Source organism: Mus pahari, chromosome X, assembly GCF_900095145.1.
Source record: "Mus pahari chromosome X, PAHARI_EIJ_v1.1, whole genome shotgun sequence".
Classification (NCBI taxonomy): Eukaryota; Metazoa; Chordata; class Mammalia; order Rodentia; family Muridae; genus Mus; species Mus pahari.
The window spans coordinates 80,891,840-80,916,149 of record NC_034613.1 but is presented as its reverse complement, the minus strand read 5'-3'; the positions used below and the strand labels follow the sequence as shown (position 1 = coordinate 80,916,149).

General features: G+C 41.1%; 1 protein-coding gene across 9 annotated transcripts in view; it reads left to right on the top strand.

Moving 5' to 3' along the window:
• Positions 1 to 1,275: 1,275 nt before the first annotated feature.
• The window catches only part of Zfx (zinc finger protein X-linked), a 48,126-nt gene continuing 25,091 nt past the window's right edge, over positions 1,276 to 24,310 (top strand). For 2 of the 9 annotated variants that reach the window (XM_029534049.1, XM_029534044.1), the window contains exons 1-3: positions 1,276 to 1,456; positions 10,450 to 10,515; positions 23,767 to 23,856. In XM_029534049.1, the coding sequence (XP_029389909.1) occupies positions 23,796 to 23,856 (61 nt within the window). In that variant the 5' untranslated portion in view covers positions 1,276 to 1,456; positions 10,450 to 10,515; positions 23,767 to 23,795. Of the gene's footprint in view, positions 1,457 to 1,647; positions 1,997 to 2,862; positions 2,923 to 10,449; positions 10,546 to 23,766; positions 23,857 to 24,310 lie in introns of those variants that run through there. The other 7 variants (XM_029534048.1, XM_029534047.1, XM_029534050.1 and 4 more) reach the window with 6 other exon arrangements.

Here is a 24,310-nt window from a genome sequence, read left to right as displayed (position 1 = left end):
ATTAAAAAACCTGTACTAATATGGCTCCATAACCTTCCCCTTCCCATACTTTTTTGAGGTGAGGCTGGTCTTCAAGACTTAGCCTGAGAAGAACCCCTTCCTTCTCGGTTTCCAGAACCATCTAGAAATGCAGCGCTTGTGTGCCAAGTTTTTTAAGATGGCCTTCCTGTGCAGTCCAGGCTGGCTCGAGATCTTGATTTCTGTGCTTCAGACTCCTGGGTGCTGAGTTTAAATGCATGTGCCACCCCTGATCTTTTCTCATTTCCCAACTTAAAGTAATCTTGCTTAGTTTTATTTTTATGTTGATGCAGCCTGTATCATAGCCCAAATTTCCTATAAATGATGAAGATGTCATTTATATTTGAAGGACATTTGCTTTTTTTTTTTTTCTTTTGTTTCTCGAGACAGGGTTTCTCTGTGCAGTCCTGGTTGTCCTGGAACTCACTCTGTAGACCAGGCTGGCCTCGAACTCAGAAATCCGCCTGCCTCTGCCTCCCGAGTGCTGGGATTAAAGGCATACGCCTCCATGCCCGGCATATTCACTGTCTTATGTCCCCCAGTACACCACAAAAAGTTATAGCATGTTAGAGTCTACATTAATGTACAAACCACATATAGTAACGTTTTCCTCGTAACTTTTAATATTAGCCCCCCATTCAGCATAGAAATGTAACATACTTGGGCGTGGTGGCGCACGCCTTTAATCTTAGTGCTTGGGGGGCAGAGGCAGGCGGATCTCTTGAGTTCAGCCTTGTCTACAAAGTTAAATTTCAGGACAGCTAGGACTACTCAGAGAAACCCTGTCTGGAAAAAAATGCCACATAGTAATCTGGAGTGAGAAAAACACAAAACTCCTATTTTTAAGTTTATAAATATTTTGTCGAATCAGATACTTTCACTTCTTTATCTTCTTAAAGTTTAAGAGACTTAAGAATTTTATTTAAAAAAATCTAGATAATTGTGGAGTGTATAGCATTATTACTGAGACATACATAAAAGTTATGATCCATAGACTTCCAGTGTAACACACGTGTAGTTTCTATACCACTAAAAATTTCTATTCTCTGCAGTGTGCTAAAGTCTTCAAAATGTACCTACCATCCCACCCCCCAATAAAAAAGAGACCAATTTGGCTTCCCGACAGAAAGCTTATTTATTAAAAAAAAATTACCGGGTTTGGTTGTTATTCTAGGGACCCCCCCCCCACTCTGCCTGCACCATTCAAATTGGCAAGCCCATTTTCATTTTGTTTCAAAGTTGTTTTTTTTTAAGGGAAGGCAGGGGATGGAGAGGGTTGCTAAATTTATCTTCATCCCCAGGCACTGGGGATGAAAACACACACACACACAGACACACACACACACATAGCACACACACATTTACGGCGGGAGGGGGGTCTGAGGGCCTGCAAACAACTCGAGCCACCGCCTCAGGCCGGGACCCTCGCGGAGAGGCGGTAGGTGTCCCCGAAGGGCCCCGGGGGGTGGCTGCGGCCCACAAACATGGTGGGGGGTGGCCCGGGCCTCCCGCCTCTCGACGGGGTCGGCGGACCGCGGCCTCGTGCGGACTTTACAGCCGAGGCGGCGGTGGCAGCGGCGCGTGTGTGGCGGCGGTGGCGGGCGGGAGCGCGGAGGTGGAAAGAAGGGGGGCGCTGTCACGGAAACTCAGGCCGCCGGAGACCCCGCCGCAGCGAGGCCACTGGGCTCCCCGGTTGCGGGGCGTGAACGGCGCCGACCCGGGGCGTCAGAGGGACCCACCGGGCGGAGGAGGGGGCCCAGCTACCCTTCCGCATTTTCCTGGGTCTCTCTCCCCGGCGGTGACGTGACGTGCTGACGGCGGGCCCGTGCCGGGGAGCTGGGCCGCTTTTTGTCAGCTCCGAGCTCGGCCCCTCCTCCCTCCCTCCGCCCGCCCCACCAGCCGGAGCCCGGCCCAGTGCTCCAGAGAAAGGCCGGCCTGCAGCACCCGCCACCGTCGCCGACCGCCGCACGACCGTCCGGTGAGTCCGGGGCGCCGCTGCGGCCGTGGGGCCTAGTGCGCGCGCGGCGGCCTGCTCTCGGCCTGGTCGGCGGCCCCGCAAGGCGCCCTCCCGCGCTAGGCCGGGCGGCGTGGCGCGCGACGCCGAGCAGGCCCCGAGGAGGCCGCAGTTAGGCCCGGGGTGGCGCCCGGGTGCTCGGAACGGCGGTCGAGGCGCGCTCTGTAAGCGGGCGGGGACCGGGGCAGCGTCGCCCGGCGGTTGGGGAGGCGGTTGAGGGGTCCTGGGTGGGCGACGCGGCCGACCCGGGGCACCGTGCGGGGGCGAGGCCTGGCGAGGAGGCTAAGGCTGCAGGCATGAGGTGAAGGCCGCAGGCCGGCCCGGCCGATTTTCGCTATGTAAATATCGGCGAGGGGGGGGAGAGAGGGACGGGGGACAAGATGGCGGCCGGCCGGCGCCTGCTGCAGGCTACGACGGAGGGGGTTGCCGGGAGGGGGAGCCGCCATCTTGAAGGCGGCGTCTGAGGAGAAAATTCCGCTACAGCCCGTGAGGGGGTGTGTGAGAGCGGGCCGCGGCGGCGGCGCTAGCTCCGGGGACCGGAGCCCGGGAGCGGCGTCGAGTGTGCGCGCAGGGGCGTGTTCGCTCCCCATGGCGGCCATTGCCCTCGTCGCCATGATGAGCGCTTGGATTGCAGGCGCTTGGCGGCAGCGCCACCTTCCTGCCCAGCCTCCCACAACCCCGTGACTGGCTGCTGTTTCCGCTGTAGCTCAGTTCAGCTGCCGCAGGCGGCCATCGCGGCAGTCTTGGCGCCGGAGCCACCTCCTCTGGATGGCCCCGGGGCTCCGAGCCTTCCCCCCCCCCCCCCGGCGCTTGCTGCCGCTTCGGGGTGATGTGCAGCGGTGGCAGTAGTGGAGCCGGAGACATTTTGTTAGGACTTTATTTTCTCAGAGGTAGATAGACGCGGCCGTTAGGGTGACCCTGGTGCGGTGGTTCTCCGCCAATCGTTGCTTTCACGACTCTGTGAATAAAGAAAGAAAAGTGATGGGAAAGTTCTCACCACTCTTTTGACCAATAGGGGGGAAAAGGCATCCTACGAAAGCGGAAGACTTAACAGATCGGAGGGAAGTTTTTGTGTTCCTTTCTGTGGAGACAAATTTCTTAGGAGGCTGCGTTTGAATTTTGGTATATATATATTTATTTTTTTTTAATTGAGAAAAATTAAAGGGCAGAAAGTTATTTTCTTATCGAACGATGTAATGTGGCGTATTATCTAGCGTCCGTTGATTGGCTGTGGTAGGCCGTTTTTGAGGTTTTTAGAGTGGAATCGCACCCCGTGAAAGTTCTTTCGGTCTCACCCCGTACAACTTTTCTGGTAATCTCGGCGTCCCATGCCGTCCGGGCTAGGTGCTGAGAAAGAGTAAGGAGGTTCTTGTAGGTGGTGGCTGTGGAGGTTTGCTGGTCAGAAGTAGAAGAGCGAAGGTTAAACTGTAAGAAGTGCCGCGCGAAGGCTACATCCGAGTCACAGTGGGGTTTCAGAGCAGGCATGCTTTCTGTTTGAAGCATCAGGAAGGAGTTCCTGAAATAGGTGGCATTTTGAGGTTACAAGCCTGATGTTTTTAGGTGGTGGCCCAGACAGGCAAAGGGCGTTTCAAGGGTGAAGTTTCTTTAGAGAACGACAAGTATTTACTGTTTGTCTGAAATGGATGGTATAGGGAGAGGCTTGCAAAGGAGAGTTGCAGCGCGAATGGTTAGGGCTTGTGCTCCGTGGGAAGCAGTGCGGGAGCTCTCTGACTCCCGGATGACGACACCCGGCTCTGTGCTTGATAGCTATCAGCTCGGTTGGGCTAGGACAAGTTTGAGAGAAGTAGCTTGTGTGGTAGGCTGACCAATGTTTTCATAGTGATGATAATCACAAAGAGTGGTCAGAAGCCAGATTTTATTGCCCCTTTAAAATGCTTTATTGCAGTTTTGAATGATCCATTTTTGTTGGACAGCTGGCCCTTTTTTTTTATATTCGCTGTAAATAACGTTTTGCTCAGAGTTGTTGATATTTCTGTAGTAAACAGTAGAGTTTCCTATGATTTCATTTCCCATTGTCGAAAATGAGTCCCGGTGTTCCTCGAAGAAGATGAGAAATGAACTTTCCTACAAGTGTTCCCATGATGTTTTTAGGAAGTCAGTTTTGAAAATGAGTTTGGAGAAGGATGGTTATTAAAAAGCAATGGCCTTCAATTGCCCTTTGCAATCTGTTTTGCTCCCTGAGAGTTTTGTTTGAGAGGCTAACTAAGGTTATTTGCTAAGCAAGCCTTCCTGCATGTTTTGATTAATATTTGATTTCTCTAGATGCTTATGTGGGAAATGGGTTTCACAGTTATATAGTTATTCACTCTCAGTGTCTTCTTTCGTAGACAGCAACAGGTTGGAAATATTGCTCCTAGAGAGTGATTTTCCTAGAGGCCATGGCAAGCTTTAATTAAAGAAGTTCTCTTAAGCTAGACAGTGGTGGCACATGCCTTTCACCCCAGCATTCTGAGGCAGGAGATTTTTGTGAGTTTGAGGCCATCCTACATACTGAGACCAAGTCTTAAAAATTAAAAAGAAATTCATATTTAAAAGTTCTCTTTAAAAAGACTTAAAGTTCAGTTCTTGGGTGCTGGGGTGGGTGGGCTGAGAGCAGTCAGTGCACGATGTGTGAAACTCCTCAGTTTAGTTCGTACAGAAAGCTAGATAGTGGGTATTCAGGGTTAAGGTGAAGTAAGAGTCAAGTTGTATAATTAGGAAGGTCGGTAAGGGTATAGTTTCTACCAGGAATGGTTATATACAGAATTCTTTTGACCCTGATAGTCTGGAGTGGGACTGTGGGACACTTGCTCCCTTGTCAGTCTTGGGTAAACAAGATGCTAGTTTTTGATTTATGTCCACTTTCTAGGTAGATGGGGATTTCTTTCTTTTTTTGCAATTTCCTTTTTTCAAAAAACATGCTCATAGATTCTTTCAAAGATATTTTCCCTTCCATTGCTTAAAAATGTTTATAGTCTCCCAACATTGTTACTGATAATGTGTTAATTATGCTTATGCACAGTGTCAATTCATTTTTAAGCTTAAAAAACAATTAACAGGCTTCCGAAATCCTTCACCTTCATCAAAGATAATTTTTGTTTGTTTTGAGACCCAATCACATTAAGAAGCCTGGCTGGCTTCAGGCTCCGAATTCTCCTGCCTCAGCCTCCTGAGACATATGTATCAGCACACCTGGCTTAGATGCCTTGTTTTGTTTTGTTTTAACCCAACTGAAAGTCTAACCAGTTATCTGGTTGTCAGTGTCTCTTCCTAGTCTTGATTTTTTTTTCCCCCCGTGTAGGCTTTTTGCTTTGCTTTTTGTCTCTATGTAAGGATCGCCCAACCTCTGTCTAGCCTTGCTGTCTGCCCAAAGGTTGGCCTCCCTCCTTTGGGATGTAGCTTGTCGACTCTTTTTGGTTGGTTTGAGACAGAGTTCTCTGTATGTAGTCCTGGCTGTCCTGGAACTCATTGTGATAGACCAGGCTGGCCTCACCTCTGAGTGCAGGGATTAACCTTGCCTAATTTGGTCTCCTGCAACTTTGCTGGTCCCTTTCCCTATCCTTACAAGTATTCTTTGATTTGCTCATTGTACAGAAACCTCACCTGTCTTCCACTTCACCTTTTACTAAATCTAGTAATTGCCAAGTCAGGACATTTCTACCACATGCTAATGTTGTGAAGTTTCTGTTTCACACTGTGCTTTTTCTGTCTCCCATGGTGGGATTTCCCTCAAGGTTTATCTGCTGGCTTCTCTCTCTGGAATCTTCTCTGTTAAATGTCTCTTACCGTACCCACATATCTACTGTCTAATCCAGCATTTGAAGTGTCTAATGTATCATAACATAGCTGAAAACAAACTTATTCAGCACAGATGACCAGTACTATTTATAGGATTATTTTTAAAGCTCAGGGTCCCCAAACAATTCCCATTTCTTACTCTTTCTGTTGTTAACACCATCAGTGTTCCTGAGTTGTTATTTTTTGTTCCATCTTTTGCATTTAATCTCCTATGTTTTAATGTATGTTTTTATTTTTGTCTTCTAAATGGAATGTAGACACAGGTCCTCATTTGTCTTTGTCCCCAAGCAGTACCTGGCATGATCATCATCTTCCCAGACAATTATCTAAATTATTGGGCTCAGTAAATTTGATTTAGTTGAATAATTTCCAGCTATTCAAATTCAGTTATTTATCCAGCATGTTCTTTGACCAAGGGATATTCATTTTAAGGCACACCTATCTTGTTAGGACAGCAGGTCAAACCCAGGTGCTGAGTAACCTCTATCCTTGCCCCATATCTGATTGGAATATGGCCAACCTGCTCTTATTCCTGCCAAATTGTTTATCCATACAGCATTTTTTAAAATCTATGTAATCTTAAAACCGTTTTTTTCTTTTTTCTTTTTTGCTCAGCAGGAAGTACACTTAAAGAAACTAAATGTATATAGGCTCATTCCTCTTTTCCACATGCAACCATTGCTCTAATATGTATGTAAACGAAAGTAGTATCTGGCCTTGCCTTATGTGTCGTCGTCGTCGTCTTCTTCTTCTTCTTCTTCTTCTTCTTCTTCTTCTTCTTCTTCTTCTTCTTCTTCTTCTTCTTCTTTTTGTTTTTTTGAGACAGGCTTTATGTGTCTTAACTGTATTGTGCATTGTTGTAGATATTGAACATGTTTTGTTTGCTTGCTTATTTATTTATTTATGTTTTTTTGAGAGGGTTTCTCTATGCAGCTCTGGTTGTCCTATAACTTGATCTGTGGGCTACACTGGCCTCAAACTCAAGAGATCTGCCTGTTTCTGCCTCCTGAGTGTTGGGATTAAAAGGGGTGTGCCACCACCTCCCGACTACCAAACATAGTTTTAAAGATCCAGTTTACTGGCTACAGGGATTCTTCTGGGTCCCTAATGGTCTTATAGGAGGTTCATGAAGTCAAAATTATCTTCACAATGCTGTCATTTGCCCTTTTCATCCACATTCACCTGTATATTATTCAGGCATTAGAGACTACATGATTCATGATGTCATTATTGAGTAAGTGCAGAAACAGTTGGAATTTATCTTTCCTCTGCGAAGTGAGTCATTAGATTTGCAGACTATAAAATAGTTGCAGTTGGAAAAACTTAACCTTCTAAAATGTTATTCATGATTTTATATATAATATTTTTAATAAACTAATATTTTTAAATGTTAAAAAAGACAAGATCTTGCTCCAGTTCCAAAGGGGCCTAAATGTCCTTTTAACCTCTCAAGTCCTTAGGTGACAGGCAATGTGTCACTATACTGGACTCTTTATTTAAACTTCTCTAAGTATGAGTGACATAAAAAACTTCTTATGCTCCTGTATTTTTGAAAGCTTAAGAGTCCTGAAACCAAAAAGTTTGAAAACTACTATTGTAGTTTGTTCATATTATTTGTGGGGCAAGTAGTGGAGCAGGGTCCTTTGGGTGCTAAGCAAGCTCTCACTAAGACTGTATTTTAATATATAAAAACACTGATTTATTTATTTTTATGGGGGACACATTAGGCTGTTTGCACTTTTCAGCAGTTTCCAGCAGTGCTGCCATGAGCACCCTCAAACAGTTCTCCCTCTTGGTATTGTAGTAGAAGTGCACTTGCTGTGTTGAAGTCTGTGCATTGTCAGTTTTACTGGGAATTGCCAAAAGTCAAATTGTATTTCATTTGACACATTCACCAGCTGTTTCTGAGCTTGGTTCTCCAGATCATTGCCAAAAGATTAGATTTTCCTGTTTTTTCCATTCGTCGGATATAAATGCAATCTCCTTGCTGTTTATTCTCCATGTCTTTGGTTACTATTGGAGTTGGCTGAATCTCTCCCCTCCAGATTTACTGGCCATTTGAATTTTCTGTGAATCGTTTGTGCATAAGTCCTTGATCAACTTTTGTGTTGCACTGTTGCCTTTTTCTTACGATTTGTGGATATTTTTATATTGTAGATCTTAAAGATATGTGATTATATATGCTGGAAATATATTCCTACTCTGTGGCTTTTCTTGTAGCTTTGTTTACTTTTTGTGTTGGAGGTCTTAATGTGACGGTAGCCAGTTTTTGCACTTGTGCTCACCCCCCCCCCGTGTGTGTGTGTGTGTGTGTGTGTGTGTGTGTGTGTGTTTCTCTAGACATTCTTAAAGGCAATCATGATGCTGCACTCTTTTTCTTTCTTTTTTTCTTGAGACAGGGTTTCTCTGTCTAGCCCTGGCTGTCCTGGAACTCACTCTGTAGACCAGGCTGGCCTCGAACTCAGAAATCCACCCGCCTCTGCCTCCCAAGGCTTGGATTAACAGCCTGGCTGTGTGCTTTATCATATACAATTTATCTGGAATTTTTTCCTCTGGTGGGTGATATAGGGATCTCATTAATTTTGCATTTCTCACATAGTTCAGTCTGTCTCCCCTGAGGTATACTGCATTACATACATCTGCACATGCTTTCATTTTATTTGCTTAAGCTTTTATTATGCTATTTATTTCTGTGTGTATGTTTGGGGATGTGTCTGGAGGTCAGGTGACCAGGACTCAGCTCTCTCCATCATGTGGGTCCTGGGGATTGAATTCAGGTTGTTAGGCTTACCAGCTGAACCACCTCATTGACTCCACATCTGCTCTTAGTTTCTGTTTCTGTTTTTATTGACCTGTTGGGCTAGTTCTATCACTGCTGCCTTAATTTCACGATGATAGCTTTATAATTAAGTCTTAACTTGCTCACTTTTTTTTTGAGACAGGGTTTCTCTGTGTGGCCCTGGCTGTCCTGGAACTTACTCTGTAGACCAGGCTGGCCTCAAACTCAGAAATCCACCTGCCTCTGCCTTCCAAGTGCTTAAAGGCATGTGCCACCACTGCCAGGCAAATTGCCCACTTTTAAAGGATTATTTTAGCTGTTTTTGTCTACTTATTTTAGGGTTAGATTTTCATTTTCTGAGAAAAATGATTAGATTTTTATTGTATTTGTCTTTACCTCTATTGGAAACACTAATCTCAATTTGTAATCTTTGTTGCCATTGTAAACCAAAATTTCTTTTTCCTTTGTTCTCTGTCCTTCCACTCTGAACCGCCTTTGCTTCTACCAGGGATTAAACTGGCTAACATACGCTAGACCAGTGTTATTCTGCCAAGCTGTCTCTGCTGTCTCTCTGTCTCAGTCTCTCTCTCTCTCCTTTTCCCCCTACATATGTCTTAGACCATTTCCAAACTAGCCATATGTAGCCAAGAATAACTCTTGACCTTCTGATCCTCCAGCCTCTATCCAGAATGCTAAGATTATAGACATGTACCATTATGCCAAGTTCTTTAGATAGTGCTATGTGTGTGATGCTTGGGATCGAACCTAAGACTTCCATGTATGCTAGCCTAGCAGACTGACTACATCTATCCTCAGCCCCTTCAGTCCGGGTTTTTTAGTTGTTAATTTTTTATAATTGCCCATGTTGGCCTTGCATTTACTCTTTAGTCCAGGCTGTACTAGATTTTGAGATTTGTTTCTCCTTCAGCCTCTAGAATTGTAAGCTAATTGTGTACTACCAACCACTTCTCCTCCAAATGGTGCTGAGGATTGAATCCATAATCTTGTGCATGCTAGCTAGACTCTGCAGATGTATAAAAGACCTGTACCAGTCTTTTACTTTATATCTTATTTTTTATAAGCAGCATGGTGCATTGATTTTGCAACCTTGCTGAACTCTGGTGACCATGTGTTTTGGGTTCTGAGATATACTTTTCCTTCCTACATTTTAACATTTAAAAATAGAGCCTCAATTGATAGTATCATATAATTACTTTCCCAGGCAGCTGCCACGATATAGTTACAATTGTTTGTTTATTTGTTTTAAAGACAGGTTTTTTTTGTGTTAATTTGGCTGTCCTGAAATTCACTCTGTAGACCTGACTGGCCTAGAATTCAGAGATCTGCCTGCCTCTGCCTCCTAAGTGTTGGGATTAAGGATGTGTACCACTACTGCTTGGCACATAATTATATTTTGCCATCACTTTAAAGAAAAGAGTATGTGCACTGTTGCATATTATTTATTGCCAAACAGTGCAATAGAACACAGAATTGCTAAATGGTTGTCTGCCTTGAAAGAAAAATCCTACAGACAATAAGAAAGCATATTAGGAAATACACATTACAAGCACATGCTGACAGAATAGCTTTGTTAGAAACAATTGAACAGGTTTGAGTTAGAAGAGCAACTTACAGTAGAACCCTCAATGTAAGTTGGGAATACCCTACTAATTCTTTTACACATAGGTGTGTGCATGTGTGTGTGCATGCATATGTGTATAAATCGATAAAAACCCTACCCAAATAATTCTAAAAGTTATTTTGGTAAGTCCAAATGAAAGTTCAAGATGATGACATAGGATATCCTATTAATTGTTTTTTTCTTCTTCTCTCTCTCCAGGTGCGTATAACTGCCCAGCTAACCTTGTAAGATGAATTGGGGAGCATTCCCTCTTTTTTGAAACAGGTCTGTTGCATAGCATCTGATCATTGAAAGGTAGACAGACTCCATTCGTAAAACTGTACTTGGTTCCTTCTTTTTTATAGATTGTGGATTTGAATTATTGACAGCCCCTTTTCTCCTGTGGTATATCCGTTTTGCTTTTGAGTTTGTTTTTTTTTGGGGGTGGGTAGTTTATACAGAATAAAGTTTCATAGAAACGTATAAACTCTCGAATATTTTGGCATAAAACACAATTTCCTTGATGACTAGAAAATTGACTTTAATTTCCATTTTTCTTATGCGTTGTCAGTAACTAGCTTGTGCTAATCAGATTTTTCAAACTGTTTATTTTATGGATGTTTTGTATTTCTTTTTTTTTAAAGATTTATTTATTTATTTATGTATTGTATGTAAGTACACTGTAGCTGTCTTCAGACACTACTATCTGAAAAGGGCATCAGATCTCATTATGGATGGTTGTGAGCCACCATGTGGTTGCTGGGATTTGAACTCAGGACCTTTGGAAGAGCAGTCACTGCTCTTAACCGCTGAGCCATCTCACCAGCCCGGATGTTTTGTATTTCTATTCTTGTCACTATTATGCCTTCTACTTTGTTTATGTGTGATCTGACATTTAAAAAGAATTAAGTTGGAGGCTTGCTCACTAGTAGTTAACTGATTTTTGAACTACATCTATTGAAATTTGAATTTGTTCCCTGATAACTGGATCTTACGGTTTTGATACTCTAGTTTTGTTTTAATTGGTTATAAATACATTGTCCTTTTCCTGAGTTTTCTATTGTAGACAAGGTTTCATGTAGCACTAGCTGACCTCAAACTTGCTGCTAGCCATAACTCTTGATCCTTTTGCCTCTGACATGTGCACTGTACACTGTTCTGGCTTTTCTTTTCTATCTATTGCGTCATGGCTGGGGAACATTGACTAATAACAAAACTCAGTTGTAGTTATACCAACAACAAGCACCTTGAAAATCAAATTTAGGACAAGGATAATTTATAATAAGATCAAATAGCATATAATACATTTTAATAAATCCAAAACATACTGTAACTTTTGTTTGTTTTGGTTTGGGTTTTTTTTTCAAGACAGGGTTTGTCTGTGTAGCCCTGGCTGTCTTGAAACTTGCTCTGTGGAACAGACTGGCCTTGAACATTTACCCTGTCTCCCAAGTGCTGGGATAAAAGGCGGGGGCCACCACACTTGGCCTTCTTCCCTCTTTGAATGATTCATTTTGACCATTATTTGGCTTCTTCCTTTAATTCTGTAGTGATTATATTGTGTTCATGTTTCTCTCTGTGTGTAGTGAATCTATACTGTTACTTTTTTGTTTTTGAGATAGAGTCTTACTAGGTAGCTCAGACTGTTCTGCTTCTCACTATGCAGAGCAGGCTGGCCTTGAACTCAGAAACCACCTGCCTCTTCCTACCCAGTGCTACACCATCAAGCATAGCACTCCATTATTATTTTTTGGTATGTGGCAGGTTTTATTTACAAATATTTGACTTGAAGTTCAGAATAGCCAAGTTTCTAGCTTGTTTGAATTGCTTCATGGTTTTGTTTTAAATGGGAAATTTTGTAAAATAATTGGTAACCCTTTGTGTTTTGCTATAGTTCATACAGTTTGGGAAAAATGTGACTTTTTTTGAAAAGGTTGTATCTAACAAATTTATTTTTAAAAATTGTGTAATAATTAGATTCATTTTCCCTCCTCTTCTTCCTCCTTTCTTTTTTCCCAGTGCTAGGGATTGAGTACTGGGTACTAGGGCCCTTCACGTGATAGGCAAGCACTTTACCATAGAGCTGCCTCTCTGTGTCTAACAAAGTGCTGGTAATTTACATGTCTCCTCATTGACTTACAGTGTGCTTAGAAGTTCTTCCTTTTTTTTTTTTTTTGTATCAGCTCCCTAATCATTATGTTTTTAGTTTAGTAGTATTTTATTGTCCTCATACTTTATAGGGGAATAAACCCTTTGATTATTCATTCCTTAAAATAGTTGATTCTTTAGTTTAGTTCCAGGAACAGATTGTATAGTTTAAAAATACTTGTTGATAGTCAGCTTGAAGTATGTTTATTACTGGTCTGGTATGGCAAATCCAGCCCGCTCTTTTGTGTAATGACTCAAGGACGTATTAAATTATATATTGCAAAGCCTATTGCTAATTGTATTAATAAAACATAAGTATAGAAATACACTCTACAGTTCTGCAACTGCCAATTAGAAAACATTGTTCTTGTTATAGAAAGGCCCAGTCTTTTATTCTTGCCAATGTTTATGATGCATGGAAACCATTAGTGTAGTATAATGCGTTTAGGAATAACAGTAATAGAAATCATATGTTTATATAGGTAAGGTATAGCATGCAGTCACTATTAGTTACTTTTAGTGTTAGTGGGTAGGACAGTGATAGTACCAGTGTTTATAGTTAGTTTGACATGATGGCACATGACTTTAACCCTAGCACTGGGGAGGCAGAGGCAGGTAGATCTCTAGTTCCAGGCCAACCTGGTCTATATAGGAGTTCCAGGACAGTTAGGGCCACATAGAGATACTGTTTCTCAGAAATTAAATTAAAATAATAAATGAAAACATAAATAAATGTTCATAGTTTGTTTGTGGTATTAAGTGTAGAACCCAGTTTCAAACATGCTAGGCAGTCATTCTACCACGGAACTATACATACACCTAACTCTTTACAGTTTATAAATATTTTGAGTGTTTTAAAAAGTACAAAGTGACAATATGTGATTTTAAAAACCAGACAATTAAGAAAAGAATTATGGGAGGCAGAGGCAGGCGGATTTCTGAGTTTGAGGCCAGCCTGGTCTACAAAGTGAGTTCCAGGACAGCCAAGGCTATACAGAGAAACCCTGTCTCGAAAAGCCAAAAAAAAAAAAAAATTAGTTTGAATAAAGTAATTGAAAGTTAGACTACATTAAACTAAAAATGTAAGGCAGATATAGTAGTTAAGCACCTGTAATTTCAATACTCAGGAAGCTGAGGCAAGAGGATTGCTGTTAGTTCAAGGGCAGCCTGGGCTATTGAATTATGAGATCTTTTTTTAAAAAATCAAAACCCAGCAGTGGTAAATGACTTACCTGGTAAGGATGGCTGCTGCTAAACCAGATTACCTGGGTTCAGTTCCTGAAACCACTTAGTATAAATAGATGGCTAACTCATAGGCTGTGCTCTGACTCTCATGAGAATGTGGGTCTTGACTGCACTCACATGCATGTACTTCGAAACACTAAATAAATAATTGTAATGCAAAATTTAAAAACAAAACCAACCAACAACTCCAAGTCCTTTTAAGTTCTAATGTACTAGAAGGGGTTTATTTAGTTTTATTTTGAGAGAGAGGTCCTTGCTCTTTGAACTCTCCCTGTAGACCAAATTCAGAGATCCTCCTGCCTCTGACTCTCCAGTGCTAGGTTAAAGGCGTGCGCCATCACTTAGCCTAAGTTGTTGGTTGGCGGTTTGTTTTTATTTTTTTCAAGACATTTTCTTTGTATAGCCCTAACTGTTCTGGATCTGTTCAGTTTGACTTCAGCTCACAGAGATCTGCCTGCCTCTGCCTCCTTGTTGGGATTAAAGGCAGGGTGTATATCATTCATTGAGAAAGGTACTCACCTAAGTTAACAACTACCAAAATGACTAGGCCAGTGATTAAATGCTTGGTTCGTGAAAAGATTGGCAGAAATTACAGGAACAAAGCAAATGTGTAAGGGAACCCTTTTTAAATAACACCAACATTTCTTTACCCTGCATTGTATTTGATGGAAAGTGACATTTAAAAATTTTCACCTACGATGGTTTTATTTCACGTATTCTTGTCTAATGTAATTTAAATTAATCTCCAGTCTATATTATGTTTGCATACTGTCTTTATCCTTGTTTTACACACTCCATTCCAGTACACCTACAGCTAAAAACAGACATGCGAGTAGGATTGCTGTTGAAAAATCTCAGCAAGTTACAAAGCAACTTAAAAATTGTCACTATGGGGCTGGTGAGATGGCTCAGTGGGTAAGAGCACCCGACTGCTCTTCCGAAGGCCCGGAGTTCAAATCCCAGCAACCACATGGTGGCTCATAACCATCCGTAACAAGATCTGACTCCCTCTTCTGGAGTGTCTGAAGACAACTACAGTGTACTTACATATAATAAATAAATAAATCTTTTAAAAAAATTGTCACTATGAAGTCAAAAAGGGTGAAACATACAGTAGTTATATTCGTTCCATTATGATAAACAGTATAATGTTATGGTAAAAGTGGATTGGTCAATTACTGCGTGCATTTAAAGGGTGATGCTTTTATAAAGGGGAGTTTATTGCTTTACATATCTAAAAACAGGTGCAAAGTCTGTTCTGTTCCTACCATCAGGCTAATCTTAAAAACATTTAACATAGTGTGGTATTGTTAGCCTATAAATATAGCTAAATTTAGAGGATATTTTTGGCAGCTCTTAATCTGAGCAGGAATAGGGGCTTTGGAAAAATAAGGGTTTTAGGTTTGTCATTTTAGGGCCAATTTTTTAATTAAGATAGTTCAGACTCTTTAAGCAAATAGAACCTTGCAGTTACCAGTTGGCACACAACGGTTTTTTATGGAAAAACTAGTCTCTAACAAACACTTGGACTTAATTCCTGAGTGAAGCATACAGAAGTTCCAAGTGGGGCAGGGCAAGGATGGAGGGAGGGCCCAACAGCAGGCGTTGTTTTCTCATTGACAGAGGAGGGAGCAGAATTGTTTGAAAATACAGTATAATCTGGTATAATCTGTTCTTATGGACTAGGGTTTGAATTGATGAGTTACTTAAGTCTAAGATTATTTGTTTTGTTGAGTGTTGTATTATAACATGTTACTAGTGATTCGGTTTTTAAAAATTTCTGTCTCATGGATGTTTTTGCTTTATTTACACATTCCCATGCTATTTTCTGTGGTACCTTAAAAATCACGACTTTAAATTTAACATAGAATAAATATCAAATACCTTTGCTCTTCTTTTCTTTCAAAGTCATATTGAGGAAGAGGAGTAAACATCCAGAGCCAAGGGACCCTGAAACGTACTTTTAATCAGAGTACTTTGTCTTTGAATAAAGCAATCTGTCAGGGGGAAAACTAAGAGACTTAGTGAATCTGTGGCCATATTCCAGAAACTGGCATCCTATAAATACACTAATGTACAAAGCAAAAAGGTCATAGGAGAAAGAACAAAGCCATGGACATAGTCGAGTGAGTAAATCTGAGCCATTTCCCTATCAATGTAGGTAGGTCTACCTCTGGTGGTCTTGTAGCAGGAAATACATTAAGTTATCTGAGTTATACATGGATTTACAACATGGGTGCTATGGCAAGAAAGGTTGGGGTAATGTTTGTTTAACTTTGTGATACTGTAGATTGAGCATAGGATCATCTGCATGCTAGTCAAAGTACTCTACTTCTGAACTATTTTCCAAGCCCTCTTTTTATTTTAATTTCTACTTCATTTTGTTTTTTTTCCAGGCAGGGTTTTCCTGTGTACCCCAGGCTGTCCTCGAACTTGCTCTGTAGGCCAGGCTGGCCTTGAACTCACAGAGATCCATCTGCTTCTGCCTCCCAGGTGCTGGGATTAAAGATGTGCACCACCCTCTTTCTTTTTTATTTTTTTGAGGCCAAATTTGCTTTGTAGCACAGTCAGGCTTCAATGTCCCAAGTAGGTAGGATTAGGCTTGTGCCACCAGACCTAGCTAGGGGGCAGTGTTTTAGGTGGCTTATAGTCATTCTGTAGGATATGATACTGGACCTGGAAAGTGTAGTACTTTCCCCCCATTAAAGGAAAGCCTGACTGATTACATATTTTATCTAGAAAGGATGCTTGCAACTGTTAGAATGCAAGTTCACTTCTTGGCAAAGCAGGAATTTTCTCTGGGGTTCAGGAAAGTCTTCCAGTTATCAGTGTAACTAATTTAGCAACTTGTCTGTAAATGTGGACAAGCAAAAGGATCAATGCTTTTGAGGAAAAGCAGCAGTTTGGAAGAGGCGTCCAAAACATCCAACTGAGAAATGAAACACTAGGAAAGACAGCATAATGGTTGGTATAGAATAACCATTGGGGTCTCAGAAGAATCTGGGAAGGCATTTTGTCCACCCCAAAAATTGAAAGATTGCTATGGAAAAAAACCTTAAGTTATTAGGAACCAAAACAGGATCTCTTGCTGGATGTGATGGCGTATGCCTTTAATCCAGGTGGATCTCTAGTTGAGGACAGGCAGAGATAACACAATAGACCATGTCTCCAAAACAGAACAAAAGATTTGATTTGTGTTGACCAAGTTAGCCAGTACAGAAAAGTTAGTAGAAAGGTATATACATAAAGAGGAAAGTCAGGGGTTGGAGAGAGAGCTCAATGGTTAAGAACACATAGGACTTACAGAGGATTGGAATTGAGTTCCCACGTTGGGCAGATCATTGCCACTTGGAACTTGAGCTCCAGACAATCCCACACCTGGCCTCAGTGGGTACCTGCACTCACATGCACATACCCATGTACTCACATGCTCGCACCCATGTACTCACATGCTCGCACCCACACACATAAAGGCAAAATTCAAAAGCAAGTAAGAGGAAAGTTACTAATAATAGAGGACAAATTTAGGGATACTTATCCTGTAATAGAAATTCTAATGAGTGATAGAGAAGCCAGCAGAGTGCACTTAGGAGTTTGAGGCAGGAAAATTGTCACCAGTTTGAGGCCAGCCTGGCTTGCATGAGTTACAAGCCAGCCTTTGCTACATAGACCCTGTCTCAAAAATAAAAAAAGACAGACTACAAAAAATAGAAGCTGGGGTCAAAGCTCAGTGGTAAAGCACTTAACCATACATGGACTAGGTCTAGCTAGATTCAGTCTCTGGTTCTGAAGAAATAAAGTGTATTAGCAATGTCTGAGAAAAGGTAAGAAATACCTAAAATATAAGAACTTAGATGGCTGGGCGTGGTGGTGCACGCCTTTAATCCCAGCACTCGGGAGGTAGAGGCAGGCGGATTTCTGAGTTCGAGGCCAGCCTGGTCTACAAAGTGAGTTCCAGGACAGCCAGGGCTATGCAGAGAAACCCTGTCTCAGAAAAAAAATTAGATGGACCTTATGACAGATATGTGTCATAATTAGGGTTTTACTGCTGTGAATAGACACTATGACCAAGGCAACTCTCATAAGGACAACATTTTTTTTTTTTTTTTGGCTTTTCGAGACAGGGTTTCATAGTGACACACCTCTCCAACAATGCCACACCTTCTAATAGTGCCCCTCCCTGGGCCGAACACATATAAACCATCACACTATGTAATGCCAGCCACTAGGAAGACTGAGAGGCAGGAGGATAGAAAGTTAAACCCTGCCTGGCATGACAGGGTATGTTAAAGGCTGGTTTGGACAACTTAGTGAAATTACTTCAAAAGGTGAAAAAGAGCTGAGATTCAACTCAGTGGTAGAACATTTGCTCTCTGTTGAAGGTCCTTGAAGTTTCTAGTGCCACAAATCCAAGAAAATGGTCTTTGTTTAAGAACATTCTTCAAATCTTGATTGAAGGGCCCACTGGGTGTACATGTGAGTTGAAAAGTGCTTGTTAGAGTGATCACTGTGAAAATAAAAACTGATGATTACTGATAAATAAAAACTCAGTGATATCAGTGAAAATAAATTTAAAACTGACACACCTTTAATCCCAGCACTCAGGAGGCAGAGGCAGGTGAGTTTGAGGACAGCCTGGTCTACAGAGTGAGTTCCAGGACAGCCAGGGCTACATAGTTCATTGTCTCAAAAATTAAAAAGAATAGCTGACTTTTTCAAGACAGGGTTTCTCTGTGTAGCCCTGGCTGTCNTGGAACTCCTTCTATAGACCAGGCTNGCCTCGAACTCAGAAATCCGCCTGCTTCTGCCTCCCAAGTGCTAGGATTAAAGGCGTGTGCCACCACCACCCGGCCAAATTAGTTCTCTTGAGTGTAGCAGTGAAAAGACTAGTCAGCCATAATATTTTATTAAATCAAGGTTTTGGAGGACCATAAGCAAAATAAATAAATAAATTAATTAAAAATAAAAAGAAAGTGATTTTGCATATTAGCAATGTGAATATCTAAGAATCCTTTTGATTTGTCTAAGAGTAGTCAAGGAATTGTGTAGGTATATGAAAATAGAACACGGGCTGGTGAGATGGCTCAGTGGGTAAGAGCACCTGACTGCTCTTCCGAAGGTTCGGAGTTCAAATCCCAGCAACCACATGGTGGCTCATAACCATCTGTAAAAAGATCTGACGCCCTCTTCTGGAGTGTCTGAAGATAACTACAGTGTACTTACATATAATAAATAAANAAATAAATCTTTAAAAAAAAAAAAAAAGAAAAGAAAAAAAGAAAATAGAACACAGCCATGCGTTTGAGTCCCGCCTGGACTCTGTCTTTCTCTTTCTAGAAAGAAAATTAAATAATAAAACAAGTAAATTATCCAAAATTCCTAATTTAAGACTTAGAAGTACCATTGCTTTTCCTATTGACTTGGTGGGGGTGTTTATGTTACCCTGTTTTAAAGATTGGAAGAAAAGAAGTTTGGGGGACATTTTCTGGGTTTCACCTAGTTCAATATTTCCCTTAATACTTAATTTTTTTCATTTTGAATTCTTTTAGAATCATGACTTTTGTACCAGGAGTGATATTTTTCCAAATAGGGGTGACAGTCTCAGAAGAGTTTTGAGAGTGTTTAAGAAAACAATGTTACTTTTTTATCTGTATTTCATTGTGGTGCTCTGAAGCATTCTGTTTATGTGTCTAGCTTTTTGTGGGGGTTGGTTCGTGCCCCCCAGTGCACACTTCTGTGTCGTTGTTGCCCTGCCCCTTTTAACCACCCCTACTTGATCCCATTTTTCTAAGTAGTTTCCATTCTACAGCACAGTTTCATTTTCATTGTCAGAGGGGTTATAAAGCCCTAGGTATAGTGATTTCTGCTTGTAAGGACAAATTGTGTTTTTTCCAAACTTGACTGAGTTTTGTAATGGCCCTCTTTCATGTTTGCTCGAATGTTAGATTATGATAAGAAGATGAGAATAACAACAAATAATTCTGTCTTGGCATATTGGGTTCGTATTGTAGAGCCCCTGAATGTTGGGGAGCTGCTGAAGTATTCTGAGCTCAGGGGAGTTCCCTGATCAAAGCAGTGGAAGGAGGATTAGTCGCCACAGATAGCAGGAATGCCTCAGACCTTGGCACTAGCTCTTAGTTGTTCAGGGTTCCTAGTCATTTGTTATGGGAGTGGTAGAAAAGCAAGGCCACTTAAGAGGCTATTTTCATGCCTCGGGGATCAGGAAGTATGGAGCTGAGGGACAATAATAAGACTGGAGATTATAAGAACTGGGATGGACTGCTGAGGAGTCCTGTGGAGAAGTAGTTGATAAGATCTGAATGTGAGTGGGGAAGAAGGAAGAGAGGACAGTGGCCTAAAGAGTCCTAAGTCTGGTGGAAGCAGAGGTGCTGCTCTGAGCATGTAGATTCTGGAGGTCTGTACAAATGATACTGGAAACCAGGGGAGTGGAGAGAAAACGGTGAGAGAAAGGAGTAGTAAGTACACCAGACTGAGGTCTGGCTCTGTTGTCATGTGAACTGAGTCAGGGCAGCTGCTGCTGAGAGAAAGGGAAGGGAGGGAGCTAAGGTGGCACTTAGGAAAGAATAGGCTGAAATGAACTTAGAATCAGTGGAATTGATTGTCAGTCTAATAGAAAAGCCAAGGAAGATTAGAGCTGAGTAAAGTAAAAGTCTTGCTTTACAAGTTGAGAATTTTTAGTTAGTTGGTGAGAATTAGTCTTATATAGGGAGACTTGACAGATGTACCTTAGTGTGTGTATCCCTTCTGTTACCTTGGTTGGCTTCATTTCATCTAACATTCCATTATGCTTAGAAGGATAACATAATTTATCATTTTGCAATTGCATTTTTTTTTAGAAAGGAAAAATAATTATACCCAGAGGCGACTTTAAGGAGTGGTAGTGACAGTTTAGAGCATATACCCCTTATTTTCATGGTTAAACCATTTTTTTATTTATTAATCTAGCCATTTGTTTTAATTTCAAATAATTCTTACCACAAACATAGCCACTTCTTTCTTTCTTTCTTTCTTTTTTGTTTTTTTTTTGTTTTTTGTTGTTGTTGTTGTTGTTGTTTAGTTTTTGAGACAGGGTTTTTCTGTGTAGCCCTGGCTGTCCTGGAACTCACTCTGTAGACCAGGCTGGCCTCGAACTCAGAAATTCACCTGCCTCTGCCTCCCAAGTGCTGGGATTAAAGGCGTGCACCACCACGCCCGACAGCCATTTCTTGAAAATGAATAGAACCATTGCTAGCACATTGAAAAAAATTAAGTTTTGGGTTTCTCATGATATTTCTTTAAGGACTACGTGGAATTTAGCATATAAAAATAATAGGGGTTGGACTCTTAGTAAAGGGACTGTTGCATAAGCATGAGGACCTGAGTTTGGATCCTTAAAATCCTTTCGATCCATAAAATATGGGATGAGGTGGTGACAGACCAGTCACTGGAGCTCATTAGCCAGCCAGCCTAGCCAAGTCAGTAAGAAGCCTTGCCTCAAAAAATAAGGTACAGATGTGGATCCTAGAATCATATCTTTAGGGTTCAATGTATAACCTGAAGTAACCATAGAAGCCAAGGTAGTAGACAGCAGACAGGGTGAAAATGAGAGCTTTAACTGGAGATGGGGGAAGAGGGGATAGGGATAAATACAGAAAGGATATTTGGAAAAGCCTTGTGGAAACCTAAAAAATAGTTTAAAAAAACAAACAAAAACAAGGTGGAGAGCAATCGAGGTTGATCTCTAACCCTTGTATACACACCAAAGCCCACCTACCTATATGACCATGCATGAATTCAGTACATACAAATACAATTCAGTACATTAAGTAAGACATAAACTAGCCATGATTAACAAGGATACTAAGAAAGATAACATGCTCTGGAAGTTCTGAGTAGGGAGGGCACATTTCTGGCTATTGCATATATGTTGGAGTTATAGGGGAGGACATTTGCAAGGAAAGAGCTCTGCAGAGGTTAGGTCTTTAGCGTATTTTGTGAGGTTAGGGGTGTGTGTGTGTGTTTGTTCCTTTCTTTCTTTCTTTCTTTCTTTCTTTCTTTCTTTCTTTCTTTCTTTCTTTCTTTCTTTCTTTCTTTCTTTCTTTCTTTCTTTCTTTATCTGACAGTCAGGTTAGCTTAGAATTTGGCAATCCTCCTGTCTGTCTTTGAGTAGTAGAATTACTGATGGGCCCTAGTGTACTCGGGAGGGGTTGGGATGTTCTGGCATTTTTGTTTATTGGAGTGTATGTGCATGTGTGGTGGTGAAAGGTACTTGGGAGAAAGTTGGGAGAGACAGTGTTGGAAAGGTAGTTTGGAGTTAGAATTTAAGATAGTATAAGCTTGAACCTTCTTTGAACAGAGAAACGATGCTTTTTTACATTTGCGTTAAATTTTTCACAAGCATATAGTATTTACTAACAAAGAACTAAAAGTCAAAGGAAGATGTGTCTAATAGTTCCATTTAGTTTGGATTAGAAAGTAGAGATAGGGAAACCAATGAAGATGTTTCTGCAGTATTTAGAACATGGGCAATTAAAATCTGTGATGTCTGATCTTTTGAAATACTGATCAAATAATATTAGGTGGTACATTACTTGATATGTTAAGGGTTTGTTTGTTTTTGGCTAAAGTAGGAAAAGGAGAATTAAGGTCATTGGGATGTCTTAAAAGATCCCAAGGGAGGAGGATAAAGTGGGGACTTAGGAAGTTCTGTGTTGGGGATCCAGAAATCTGTTGGTAAGCCTTTCTTCTTCATCTATTTTCTCAGGACATTAAGTTGACTTTTTGTTTGTTTCTTTGTAAACTTTATTTTACTAGTCTAAGCCAGAGTAGGAAAATGACCTTCCTCACTTCCTGTGTTAGCAGCCTAGGCCTAGAGATGGAGACAGACCGAGAGTGAGAGAGAGGGATGGTGAAAGGAGCAGATAACTGATTTTTGCTCATGATTTCAGGTTTTCAAGGGTAAAATTTTATTTTATTGGACTAAAAATGTACTTACTGTTTTTTTAAACCATTTCATAGCTAGTGCTAATCACCTTTGGTCAAAAGAGTTACACTGTGAAAATTGAACCAGCATAAATCAGAGGATTAAGAAAAGTGCTTGCTATAATTGTGTTTGCTATAATCATGTATGTTGTGATTCTATGATTGTTCAGTATAGTGTTTGAAAGACTTCATAAGTTTAGAGAAGTAGTGCAGAAACTTGCACAGAAATTTTGCATGGCAGAATGAATTTGGTTGAACCTTTAAAAAATCCGTTGCTTGGCAGCAGTCACTTACACATTTAATCCCAGCACTTGGGAGGTAGAACAAGCAGGTCTCTGAGCTCAAGGCCAGCCTGGTTTACAGAGTGAGCTCCGGCACAGCCAGGGCTACATGAACAAAACAAGTAGTTAAGTAATCCTGTGAGAGCGTAATGTCACTTACTCAGATGACACTGCTAGGGTCCTGAAAATGCTCTATATCTTGATCCTGGGTGCTGACTAAAGGCTTTTGGGGGAGGGAAGGGAAACATAAAAATCCTGTTAAGTATCCCAGTTTGGCCTTGAATATTTAGGGGTTCTCCTGAATTCTAGGATTATAGGTATGTACCATTACAACTAGGATGAAGATTTTCCATATATGTGAACATTTACCAATATGTGTGCGTTTAGATCTGGGGCAGTAACTCAGTAGTTAAGATTATTGAATTTTTTTTAAGACGTGTTTCTTTGACTAGCCCTGATTATCCTAGAACTCATTTTGTAGACCAGGTTGGCCTCGAACACAGAAGTCTGCCTACCTCTGCCTCTGGAGTGCTAGGTTTAAAGACATGTACCACCACTACCCAGCTCTGAATTTATTTTCATTTTATTAAGACAGGGCCTCACTTATCATGTAGCTGAGACTGATTTAGAACCCTCTGTGGAGCCAAGATTGGTCTCTAACTTGTGAGTCTCCTGCCTTAGGCTCCCAAATACCATGATTATAGGTGTGTACTTGGCATGTATCTCAATTTAAAATGAGCCTGGATAAAGGTGGTCCTTTGAATTTATATGTTTATATTAGGTAGATGTTCATCTGTTGTATAACTCAAGTCATTCAGAAATGAAAATGTGACATTAAAAAAAAGGATACCAAAACTAATACTGGCTTCCCTTGATTTAGGTGTTCTGGCTGATGAGAATTTAAAGGCCATGGATGAAGATGGACTTGAATTACAACAACAAGCACCAAACTCATTTTTTGATGCAACAGGTATATTTGGATTGCTGTACTTTTTATCTGCCACATTGGGAGGTTGTTATGGCTCCAATTGCTAAACTCTCACATTGTTAGTCATGTTTGGATTTCAAAATCTACAAATGGAAAATGAGCACATTTATCATTCTCTTCTTAAATTGGGCCTTTTCATAAGGAGCTTTAATATTGTCAGTATAAATTGAATATTCGTAATCTGAAAATCCCAAATGCTCCCAAACCCGAAACTTAAGAGTACTGCCATGACACCAGAGTAGAAAGAAAGTTCTACACCTCGCATCATGTCATGGGTGGAAGTAAAGGCACGTGCATATGAACAAGTACTCTGTAAAATGACCTTTAGGCTATATATGTAAAGTGTATGTCAAAGAAATGAATTTCACGGTTCTACTTGGATCTCTACCAATGATACATTATGAATGTGTGAATATTTTAAAAGGTGAAAAATCTG